General features: G+C 38.8%; 1 protein-coding gene across 1 annotated transcript in view; it reads left to right on the top strand.

The window, feature by feature from the left end:
* Window positions 1–11451, top strand: part of LOC135787364 (uncharacterized) — a 33482-nt gene extending 22031 nt beyond the window's left edge. Inside the window, exons 3-8 of the mRNA XM_065297311.2 lie at window positions 286–450; window positions 5081–5249; window positions 5692–5819; window positions 6398–6519; window positions 7725–7828; window positions 11148–11451. Of these exons, the coding sequence (XP_065153383.1) occupies window positions 286–450; window positions 5081–5249; window positions 5692–5819; window positions 6398–6519; window positions 7725–7818 (678 nt within the window). The 3' untranslated portion in view covers window positions 7819–7828; window positions 11148–11451. The remainder of the gene's footprint in view (window positions 1–285; window positions 451–5080; window positions 5250–5691; window positions 5820–6397; window positions 6520–7724; window positions 7829–11147) is intronic.
* Window positions 11452–12017: the final 566 nt, after the last annotated feature.

The following is a 12017-nucleotide window of genomic DNA, read 5'->3' as shown; positions in this document are numbered from 1 at the left end:
GAGGTGATTTCCCTAAAGAACAGTGGTCAGCAGGGTCCGACGTGTGTTTATAGCTTCCATTATTGGTTGTTATAATGGAAATTTAAACTATAAATACCGGACATTGTAACAGCTGATGAGAAAAGAAGAATCTTGGTTTGTTATAGAGCTGTGGGTGAAAAAGATAATGTATGGTCTTAAATGTACAGTTATTATACAGTTTATCAGTAATGTTAACATATTTGGTTGCTTAATTGCACAACTGTATGCATGATCTTTGTTTTCTTTTGTTTTTTTGACAACCAGGAAAGCCAGGCCAATCAACCCAATCCTCTAGGCTCTGGACTGGGATACCTTGAGCACATCTGCCAGCTCATCGAGAAGATCGGCCAGCTACAGGAACACAACCTCCGACTACAGAAACAGATCTGTGGCCTGCAGAAGGAAGGCAGAGTGATGAAAACTAAAGAGGTATGACCAACAACCTGCATTTATTACACAGCAAAACATTTGACCCACTTGACCCAAGTCACAATAGTGTAGATATGGCATTGCATTAGCAGTGCAAAGGTTATCGGTTCAATTCTCATTGATGAATAGCTTGAATGCCCTGCAAGTCACTTTGGAGAAAAGCATCTGCCGAATGAATAAACGTTATAGTGTCGATCTAAAAATCCTGCTGTTTTTAATAGGTTACTATGGTGGTTGATCAAGACATATAAAAGTGTAGGCCTATTTAACATAAACAGATATATACCCAGGACAAAAGTCTTTTCTTTTGGTTTTGGTTGATGGGTCACTAAAGAAACTCACAGGCATAAAGTATGTTTTGGTTTATAAAAGAATGGTTGAAAAGCAGACTAACATTGAAACTTCCAAACTTAAATAAAGTATTTTTAATATACAAAATAAAATAAACTAAAGTAAACTATAAAGCTTAGATCACATCAAAATTCCCTACTAAACTATGGCAACATGTAGAGCATTATAGTTAATAATAAAGATATTTATTTTATCCCAGAATAAGATGGTACACCTAGACTTGAATGTTATCACCCCAAAGCCAGGGAGACGCCATCATTTCGATCAATATTTTGAAAGGTTATGTGTGTTTTTCTAATATGCTGGTATTTGTTTTTCATTTGGGATTTGCATAACATTGAACTAGTAACATAATCCCTAAATGTTTAGACTAGTAATGAAGCTGTGATTTTGGTATTTGGATGCAAGAAAGGTATCTCCAGAATGTATATATATCAAATATCAAATAATAGCAAAGAAGATTGTTTTCCAAAATAAGTTAGTTGAACATGGGTGTGGCAACATGATGTCAAATCTATCATGATCCCACATTCAGTCGTGTCCTCAAGGCCCATAACACTACACAGTATTGTGTAGATGTCTTCCTCCTGACCTCTGCATTCAGAATGAAAGCAATTGCGTTCATGGTTTTCAGACAGTCAAGTCTAAACCGGCTCTGTCAGGACGGACCGCGGGGCCGGAAAAGCCTTCCACCGTCACAGTGAGTGAGCTCGGTAGGGGTCTGCACTTCAAAGTCATCAAAGAAACCAGGGAAAGAGGGACAACTCAAAGCACAAGCAATTTTGTTGTGGCACTTCAAAAATAATGCATACAACAGAATATCTTTGTTTTGTGTTCTTCTCATTGGCTGCACATTAACAACAAACATGCAGTGATGTATGTGGTCAGATCCAGTTTGTGAGATTTTTCATTTGCATGTTAAACAGTGAAACGATAAAAATTTAGGCTTACTTACAAAGACAAATAAAAACTGAGGTAACTGATTGTAAAATATTATAGACACAGTCTGTGGACCACACTGATCCACACTAGATGTGTTTGTCTTTGGACCAAAAGCAGCAGGCAGCAACATGCTGTTAGACACATCAAAAAGCAAGGGGAACTCCACTGAAACGTGTTTATTCTCCACCATAGACCAAACTTTTCTCACAAGTAATCTCCGATTCTGTTTTACTCACCAGTAGGCTTTCATCTGCACTCATAAAAACATTCAGGACCCACACATTATGCAGTTATCACTGTTGTAGCCTCTCCTGTTAGTCCTCTTCCTTGACCTCTTCAGTCATCAGCTGTGACTGATCAGATGAACGGATATCATAGCAGGATGAAGCATGTGTTGTTTTGGTTTATGGGACATTTAACGTAAATCCATTTATCTGCTTGTCCTTTTAAATATAGCTTTTATGCGCTTATCTTGTGCAGGGCGGGTAACAAATAACATCCTGATCAGGTCAGGTCCTAAAAAACTTGGTGAAAATTGTTGTAAAGCCGGCAGCATTTCGAAGCATCAGTGTATGCAGAATTATATAAAAGGCAGTACTCTTTCAAAAAGTACACATTTTTACCTAAAGAGTGCATATTATGGCGCTTTTCCATTGCATAGTACCCCACGGTTTAGTTTAGTTTGGGTCGGGTCAGCTTACTTTTGGGAGCTTTTCCATTGGGTGCAGTACGTAGTACCCGATACTCTTTTTCGTACCACCTCGGCTGGGGTTCCAAGCGACCCGAGCTGATACCAAACGTGACGCGAAAACACTGTAGATCACTGATTGGTCTGAGAGAATCGTCACGTCATCGCTAAAATGTAAATATTAGCTTTAGCTTACTGCTAGCTTGCGCTGTCTCAAGCAAACATGTTGTTATCTGTGTTCTGCTATAAGTTTCCAAACACCCTTTTAGCGATGAAAAACATCCGCAGGTTGAGAATCCGGGACACCATAACAGTTTTTTTTTCCAGACTTGCAGTTTGTTGCGGCACATTCGCGACGTGCACGTCCGCATTATATATGCTTATAATGAGGCTCAGCGGAGCGCCGTCGACTGACGCCACGGGTCGGGTGTTTGAACAGAAACTGTCATGTGAGACAGAGGTAGTTATAAACGCGATGTGCAAACATCTATTTGTGGTGGCCAATTTTAATTTTGTGGCAGACTGAGAAATAAATGAATGTGTGGGAATGTACAACAACGCTCTCACTTGTATGATGTCACAGCAGTAGGCAGCGTAAATATAACGACACGCCTATAATCCCTCCCACTCCGAAGTGATACTAAACTCGATGGAAAAGCTAACCACGCCAAAGTGAGGTGAGCTGACCCGACCCAAACTAAACTAAACCGTGGGGTACTATGCAATGGAAAAGCGCCATTAGTGCCTCAAAGGTACATGAGAGTACCAAATAAATGCATGTTTGTTCCCTAAATGGTACATATTAGTATGTTTATAAAATATATATAAAGCTGCACTTCATGTATTTCTTTAAACAGATAGCAATTGGATTGACTGGGTAAATGAATCAGTTACAATAAAGCCGAAGTGGTAAACAACAACCAATCAAATCCTCTGCAAGAACCTATCAGCCATGACATCTTCACCTCATCACTCAAACAGTGTTTACAATGCCAATACAGATGTAATGCAGCTAAGAGGATAATCTTGGATAAACAGAGATTTAGGAAACACCTTATCAGTTTGACAGGCATTAACATTGTGAGGATGACTGATCATTGAAAAAATTTCTTATCTAGTATTTGTAATGCATGCTAGCAAAAATGCCAACACTGTATTGCACTGTAAAATCGGGCTGGCAGACAAATCTCAAGCAACAAGAATAATTGGTGGAAATGACACTATAGCGGAGCTCAGATGAGTTGTGTTTTACAGGTGATGAGGTGAAATACATTAGGAGCTGCCTGAAATAGGCGCCTAGATAAAGTGAATTCACATAGGAAAAGCAATTCATGGTCATTCTGGTTTGTTTTCATGCTTTTAGCTCTTAAAGCGCTCTACAATACAGCTATATGACGAATAATGAACTATGACATATAAGATTAGATAAAGTCAGATTGGGATTTAGCTCACATAAGGGTTTAAAGGGATAGTTCGGCCAAAAATGATATTAAACCCCTGATTTACTCACCCCCAAGCTGTCCGAGTTGCATATGTCCATTGTTTTTCAGACAAACACATTTTCGGATATTTTATAAAATGTTTTAGATCTTTCAGTTGATTAAATGTAATGTTACGGGGTCCACCCATAGTCCACGACCTTCAAGTGCAAAAAAAGTGCGTCCATCCTTCACAAATTAAATCCAGGATGATAAACAAAGGTCTTCTGAGGGTAATCCGAGCGGTGTTGTTGTAGAAATATCCATATTTAAAACTTTATTACTGTAAATAACTACCTTCCGGTAGCGCCGCCATCTTAGTCGCGTCCGCATTCAGGATGAGAGCTTACGCAGCCTACGGAGGCTACTCTGCTGCTGCTCTGTGCCCCCGCCCTCCGAATTTGTCATACGTCACTAAGAAAAGTGCGTACACTACGCTAATACTCTCTCCTGAATGCGGACGCGACTAAGATGGCGGCGCTACCAGAAGGTTAATAAAGTTTTAAATATGCATATTTCTACAACACCACCGCGCGGATTACCCCCAGAAGACCTTTGTTTATCATCCTGGAGCCGTTTGGATTTAATTTGTGAAGGATGGACGCACTTTTTTTGGACTTGAAGGTCGTGGACTATGGGTGGACCCCGTAACATTATATTTAAACAACTGAAAGATCTAAAACATTTTATAAAATATCCGAAAATGTGTTTGTCTGAAAAACGATGGACATATGCAACTCGGACAGCTTGGGGGTGAGTAAATCATGGGTTTAATATCATTTTTGGCCGAACTATCCCTTTAATATAAACATTTAGAAACCAGCAACGATATCCAAAATATCAAATCAAATCTGTTACAAAGCCTTTTGTTTTTCCCTTTTCATTAATGCATGCGTTTGCGGGTTTTGAATCTAAAACAGATATCTACATGCCAAGTATGTGCTATTAGAGGCCTTGACCCATATAGGCTTTAAATGAACTCATTTAGACTTCATAAAGTGATTTTTGGCATCTCTGTCCATAATGCACTCACTACACTTTTTTTTTACAGAAAAGCCTTATGCATTTCTTCAGTGTACCCATGCATACATTTATAAATAGAGAATAAATAACAAAGTTAATATCACATTTACATTTCTCCACCCTCAACTCAGTTTTGTGTCTGTTTTAGGACTTTTTCCTTCAGCACTGTAGTTGCGGAGCCGCCAGCCTGGCCTTTCAAGAACTCAAGAGACATTTTCGCAGTGACCACTACAGCCTGACGGCATCAAGCAGCACTCTTTCCGACCTCAGCACAATCCCAGAGGTCACGCGCATCCCCCTCAGGGCAGCTGCGAGAGGTCAGTGGGCAAACACACCTGGAGCTGGGATTAATCGATGTTTACACTGCTGAAACTTGTACTTAGGAAAGAAAAGCTTTTAAGCTATACATAAGCTACTTTAATTTGATAATGGATTTCATTATGATTGCATAATTACACTGGGAAATTTTGTCAAAATGTGTTGTCATTCCCACATTGACCTCTTGGGTGTATCACACAGAAACTCGTGCCATACAAACTGCACTAAAGACACATATCCTTGTTTGCTTTTCTTCCATATCACATTCCATCAACTGGGTGGGTGACAAAACATTAGTCTTTGGGGAAATGAGAAATTAATACCTCGGCAATAGGTGGAATTTCTGGTATTCCACATAATAATACCAAATCTCAGGGAATGAAGGATCAACTTACCACTTTGTAACACATTTATGATACTCGCATCTTTCTGCATGCACAGATGCTGAGATGGGCTGCCAGGTGACCACTCCCCTCTGGAGGCGGGGCTTAAACAGGAGGAGCTACACAGAGGGAGAGGCCAAGTACTTGAGTGACAGTGCTGAGGTTCTCTGTGCGCCTCATAGACGGGTGAGTCAGTCGAACTTCAACAGATTTAAAATCTCTAACCTACTTTGACAATTACGCATTATTCGGCACACAGATGAAGGGTAATTAAAACAAATTATTGGTCAATCTGATGCATCTGTTTCCTCTGTCAGTTTAATGACAGTACAACAAAAGTTCAGTAAAGAATAAAGAAACACAGTCATAGACTCGTGGTATATTTCAGTGCTTTTGAGTCCGTGCAATAGCTTATGTAATTAAAAGGGCAGTTTGTTTATGAGACACACAATTTCGTTTTTGACATCAGTAACCAAACATATCGAAAAATAACAAGATTGAGCACTGTTATTATAAGGGACATTGCAATGCACAATATGGCTGAAGTCCCGCCTTCCAGTTAAAAGAACCAGTCAACCTGTGTGCATGCTCATTCAAGTAGATAGGACTTTAATATTGCATGCCTGAAAGGGCTAAGGGGACTTAAAGGGGCTTTGCAATAATTCAATGATCAACATGGTATTTTTTGAAGAATTTATACTGTTTAATGCAGGCCACAGACTGTGGTCCATCTCTTACCATATCTGTTGTTTGGATGTCCACAGTTAAGCGAAAACTACACTTGGGGACGAGTGAAGGAACTGGTAAAGAAGACCAAACTGAGGAACCAGAGTCGGCTGGGACTGTCTTCAGGATCCCTTAAGAGATCATGCCCACAGCTTTACCGGTACTGCATCCATCCACATGTGTTTAGATTGTTTAATAGTTTCGGTACATTAGCATTCAAAACAACAGTACGATCTGATCTCCCCGTGAAGTTTGCATGCATGTTATTTACTAAATAAACAGAATATTTCATTATTATTTTTCAAGCTCAATCCAAATATCCCACTGATGGCTAGTTTTGATATTAACTTGTAGTGGAACAGACAGAAATTCACACTGCCGTACTGATTCCCATGGGAGCTCTAAAGCAACTTCTGGGAAGTCATATCACAAACAAGTAGTACTAATGGGACCGGTGCTTTGATGTTATGACTCACTATGTTTCCATGTGATGAAGATAAAGGTTTCATCACATGTGCATGCTGAAACTGTAAACAGCTTGGCTTCCTAATCTCCTGTGTACAACGCCTCCTCTTAAATATCTTGGCACTGGACTCGTGTGGTAGTCCGTGACTAGCACCACACTGAATGAATGGGCGGAGAGATGAATACTTAGATGCTAGATCACAAAGCTTCCACTATGATGGGATTTTCTCGATGAGCCCAACACGATTCTTGCTGTTCCAACCTACAAAGGTGTACTTTTTGAAAAGATACCGCCCATTAACAGCATTTGTACCTTTTTTTCTAAAAGTGTATAGATGGTCTCAAACCTAACAGATTTGGGCTTAAAGGTAAAAACTATAGGAAGGGCAAACAGCGACCTGACTTTGAGGAATCTAGTGGGAGTAATGTAGTTCATGGGCAAAATAAACATGTTTCCCTGGCCTCTCAACCTAGTGCACAAGTGCGGTACGATTCTGGGCACACAGTTTGGCACCGAAACAGAATTAATAGGTATGGGGCTGCAGTGTCAGGCTGGAGGTATGCTTGTGGGAGTAGAAGAATTCTTCATGTATTTCACTAATAAGATGAGATATGAGAGCTACACTGAATGTGCTCACCTCCCAAGAACAGATACATTTAGATCCATATGGAGCAGTAGCTAGTTCATACAATAAGACGATTGTGAAGCACATATTTGCGCTGTGTGTGTTTCCTGAAGCACAGTGAATTAATGGGACATTAGCATTAACTTTAGTGCTACTTATGTAAAAAACATTACACTTTATTAATTAAAGTCATTATTTATCATGATATGAAAATGACAATGAGCCACATGTGTTACTGTTAAGGCAACTAATGTTTTTTCTCTCTGTTTCACAGGCCAGATGTGATATCATCAGAGCGACCCAGGATAAACAGAAACTCCATGATCGCTCTGGGCCATCACAAAGTGGATTATCTATGGCCCCAGTAGTATTTATCAGGTAAGCTGAGAAAATACTTTTACTGCCAATTCCTAGCCCTTGCGATTTTAACCGTGTTTTAATGCAAATTAAGCAAAACATGTAATAAAATCTAGGTCACCACCAAATTAACCATGTTTTTTTCTACAGTAACCACAGTTATACCATGGTTCACACTTTCAGAAATAAAGGTACAAATGTTGTCACTGGGACAGTATCCTTTTAAAAAGGTACATATTTGTACCCAAAGAGTGCATATTAGTATTCCAAAGGTACATATTGGCAGTTCAAAGATACAAATTTGTACGTAAAGGGTACATATTAGGATATTTTTTAATGGGTACTGCCCCAGTGACAGCTTTGTGCCTTTATTTTTGACAGTGTACCAACCCTTTCTCATGAGAATTCATACATATTTTACGAGTTGGCTAATTCGTATTACTTTATACGACCACATTCGTTTTGGTACGATTTGCCTTGACCCCTGTGAAGTGGGGTTAGGTGCAGAGGGGTTCGTTTTTGTTGTTGTTGTTTTTTCATGAGAATTGTACGATCTTGTACGACTAACTCGTATGACTTGATACAAATTAGCCAACTCGTAAAATATGTATGCTTTCTCGTGAGATCAGGCTGCTTTAACAAATGTTAATCAATAGGCCAAAAAACACTTTTATTATAATAAAATAATATAAACTCCTATAATTAGGGAGTGAAAGAACTACTGACATTTCAACATAACCTCATGGCAATTCGTACGTATTTTACGAGGTGGCTAATTTGTATTATTTGCTGAATCTCATAGCAATTCGTAACAATTTTGAAAGTTGGCTAATTCATGAGAGTTAAGGTCTCTTTCATACATTTTAGTACGATTTGCTTCGCCCCAGTGACGTTGGGTTTAGGGGCGGGGCTTCGTTATTTCCCATTTCTAATAAATGTACACATACATTTTTCTATTATTCACTGTGTATGAATTCACCCCGGAGAGATCACACATTTATGTGTAAACTAATCTATAGTATAAGTGTAAAATAAAGCAATGAAGGGGTCAAACACATCCATGACAACACGCAACTGTAATCAATACTGTAGAGTAGTGTTGTATTCTTCATATCTCCAAAGAGATTGTTTTATCAGATTTATAAAAGACAGATCAGCTTTACAGACAGTTTACGGAAAAACACAAGATCCTGAAGGCGTACGGCCGGGCGGAGCGAGTCACGAGCAAGCAACACACAAAACATTATTCAACTATCTCAGGATGATTCATGTTTCGTGTCGTTTACATTATATGCACTTATGTGCCGATTGCACACAAAACACAAATATTTGAAACAGTTTTACTTACCGCCTGCGACCCATTTCAATAAAATCCAGTGTTAAACAAACACACACGCACATCTACCGCGGATAAACAAACTATATCCATTGTTTCCATAATGCTGGGTTCTTTGGGAAGCTAAACAAGCTTAAATTTCCCTCACAAACACACTTTTGTGGCGACATAGACTTTGTGTCAGCTCTTGGTCAGCTATTCTTGTTAAAGTGCACATATACAACCCTGTATCGCGAAATGATGTACCTATAGTCACGTAAATTTGTGATTCTTTTCCGTGACACTGTCGCGTTTTTCCGTGACTGTATCAAGTATTTGTGTTTAAAGGACAAGTTCGGTATTTTACACTTAAAGCCCTGTTTTCAGATTGTTTATGGTGAAATAGAACGGTTTTGACTGAAATTTCGACATTTGCGGCTGCCCTGAGAATTTTCGCGTGTTTGTGTTTCACCTCACACCTCTACAATGGGTTTAATGGTGCACTGGAACAATCCTTCCTAAAATGCATTAAACTTTCGTTTACAAAGACGTGAAACTCACCGAGTGGTCAGGGGTGTTCACCGGTATGCTCACACAAAAATCGCTGCAAAAGATGCTTTCCAACAGCCGTTTTAGCATTCATTGTTAACTTGTGGACCTATTTTTCCAAACGCTTCACACCCGTACATTCTTCAGCTTAGAGCTTGAATAATAAACACTCCAGCCCAGGTGGTGGCGCTAATCCGCCTTTGCCAATTGCAAGAATAGTTCCCGGCGCGGAGTAATACCGTACCTCACAGCACATCTAATACAAGTCAATGGAGTTGGTAAAAACTACGATAAAACCTGTTGGAATGCGTCTTTTGGAGTGTTTTTTGTGTGAGCATACCAGTGAACACCCCTGACCACTCGGTGAGTTTCACATCTTTGTAAATGAAAGTTTAATGCATTTTAGGAAGGATTGTTCCAGTGCACCATTAAACCAATTGTAGAGGTCTGAGCTGAAACACAAACACGCGAAAATTCTCAGGGCAGCCGCAAATGTCGAAATTTCAGTCAAAACCATTCTATTTCACCATAAACAATCTGAAAACAGGGCTTTAAGTCTAAAATACCGAACTTGTCCTTTAAGTGTCATTGTCACATATTGGTTACTCAACTGTTTTGTCCTATTTTCAAACCATTGTCGCTTCGGTTTTGGGTTAGATTTGGTATTTACGTTAGCATGTCACTTTAGGTATTGGTTTATACTATTTTTTTCTGATTTATTTTTGTCGCCTGGCGTTATGGTTAGAGTTGGGTTTGGGTAAGGATGCCATTATGTTAATCTAACCCTCAACCGAAGCAACAATGGTAAGAAAATAGGACAAAACAGTTGAGTAACCAACATGTGACAATGACACGTACACATACTGTCACATAAAAACACGGAAAAATGTGACAGTGTCACGGAAAAGAATCACAAATTTACGTGACTATAGGTACGTCATTTCGTGATACTGCTTTTTGAACCTTTGCCAATGTTTAGCATGAGGAATCCACTCTTTAACTGAGTTAATAAGTCAGAATATATGAAGAACCGTTAGACATAGCTCTTTAAAATTTAGAGTTAATTAAACTTAAAAATATTAGTTAACTCAAAATGTTGTGTCAACTAATATTGTAAGTTCAATTACCTCAAAATTTTAAGGTAACCAGGTAATTAAAACATTTTTACAGTGTAGAAATATAAAATTGGAGAGCCCAAAGTTGATCGAATACTCAGATCCTTCGCAACGTTTCTCCCATGACCAATAGCATAAGAAGAAGCCAGAACAGAAACAATAAACCTTTTGGTGCTTGGTCCCTAATAATGACCAGTGTGCAGAGAATGGTGTCTGTGCATTGTCTGTTTGAGTCCAATTGTTGTTTCAGTATTGTTTAGACAGTAGAACTCTATCTCTCTGCAGTGTTATTTCAGTACAACTGATATCTTGCACATCGGGAACGAGCTACATGTTAACTCTGTTTTTGTTTTCTCATCAGACATTGAGCAGATGGTCTGCTATGGAGCTGCTTTTTCATAAAGGGACAAAGTGAGGGCTTTCGCAGTCCAGCCTGGGATTACAAAGTGGAAGAAATGCACAAGACCAAGATGAGATGAATGGAATTTGAGTAACGGTGGAAAAATGTTGGTGTTTCTTGTAAATAACACAAGAAATGTTTATATGTTAATGGAAGTGTTAGGTTGATCTGTCGAGGGAGTTCGTTTGTGTGAGATATGTGATGTTTTCATATGTATACACTAAATACATGATTTTCATTTTTTTATGTATAGTCTTCTGTATATTTCTTTCCTGTCCTATTGGTGAAATATCTGTAATGAACTCAAATGATAACAAATGTTGAATATACATGCTATTTTACAGGTATTTACTGATCTTTTGTACCACTATTGTGATCAGAATTGTGTGTGTATACACATATGTAACAGATAAATGAATCCATAAGGCATGAAACACATGAAACTTCATGCCTGAATTCCTACATCTACAGACGTACGCATGGCTCTAATGATGGGTCTTATGATAACACGTTATTGACTTATGGCAGTCCTGTATGTTATATAATGCGTGTGACCTTTCTCCTCTCTGAGGAATGTGTATGAACCTGAAAAATGACCTTAACTATGAATTTTCATAGATGTGAGTTTAATGTGAGTTTAAAGACTGCTGTCCTAATTCAAAGTATACTGCACAGTTCTCAGAGTGTAACCACACATGTTTTGTAATGCAGGCATTGCAAAAAAAGGCCCAACAATGATCAACTAACAGTAAATGTAGTGGTTTTTATGTGAAACACCAAATGGTGCAGGTAATTTTACATCTAAAAAGAAGACACATTTATTTCAAGGGG

The sequence above is a fragment of the Paramisgurnus dabryanus genome, chromosome 20 (assembly GCF_030506205.2).
Source record: "Paramisgurnus dabryanus chromosome 20, PD_genome_1.1, whole genome shotgun sequence".
Lineage (NCBI taxonomy): Eukaryota > Metazoa > Chordata > Actinopteri > Cypriniformes > Cobitidae > Paramisgurnus > Paramisgurnus dabryanus.
This window is presented reverse-complemented; position numbering and strand designations above follow the sequence as displayed.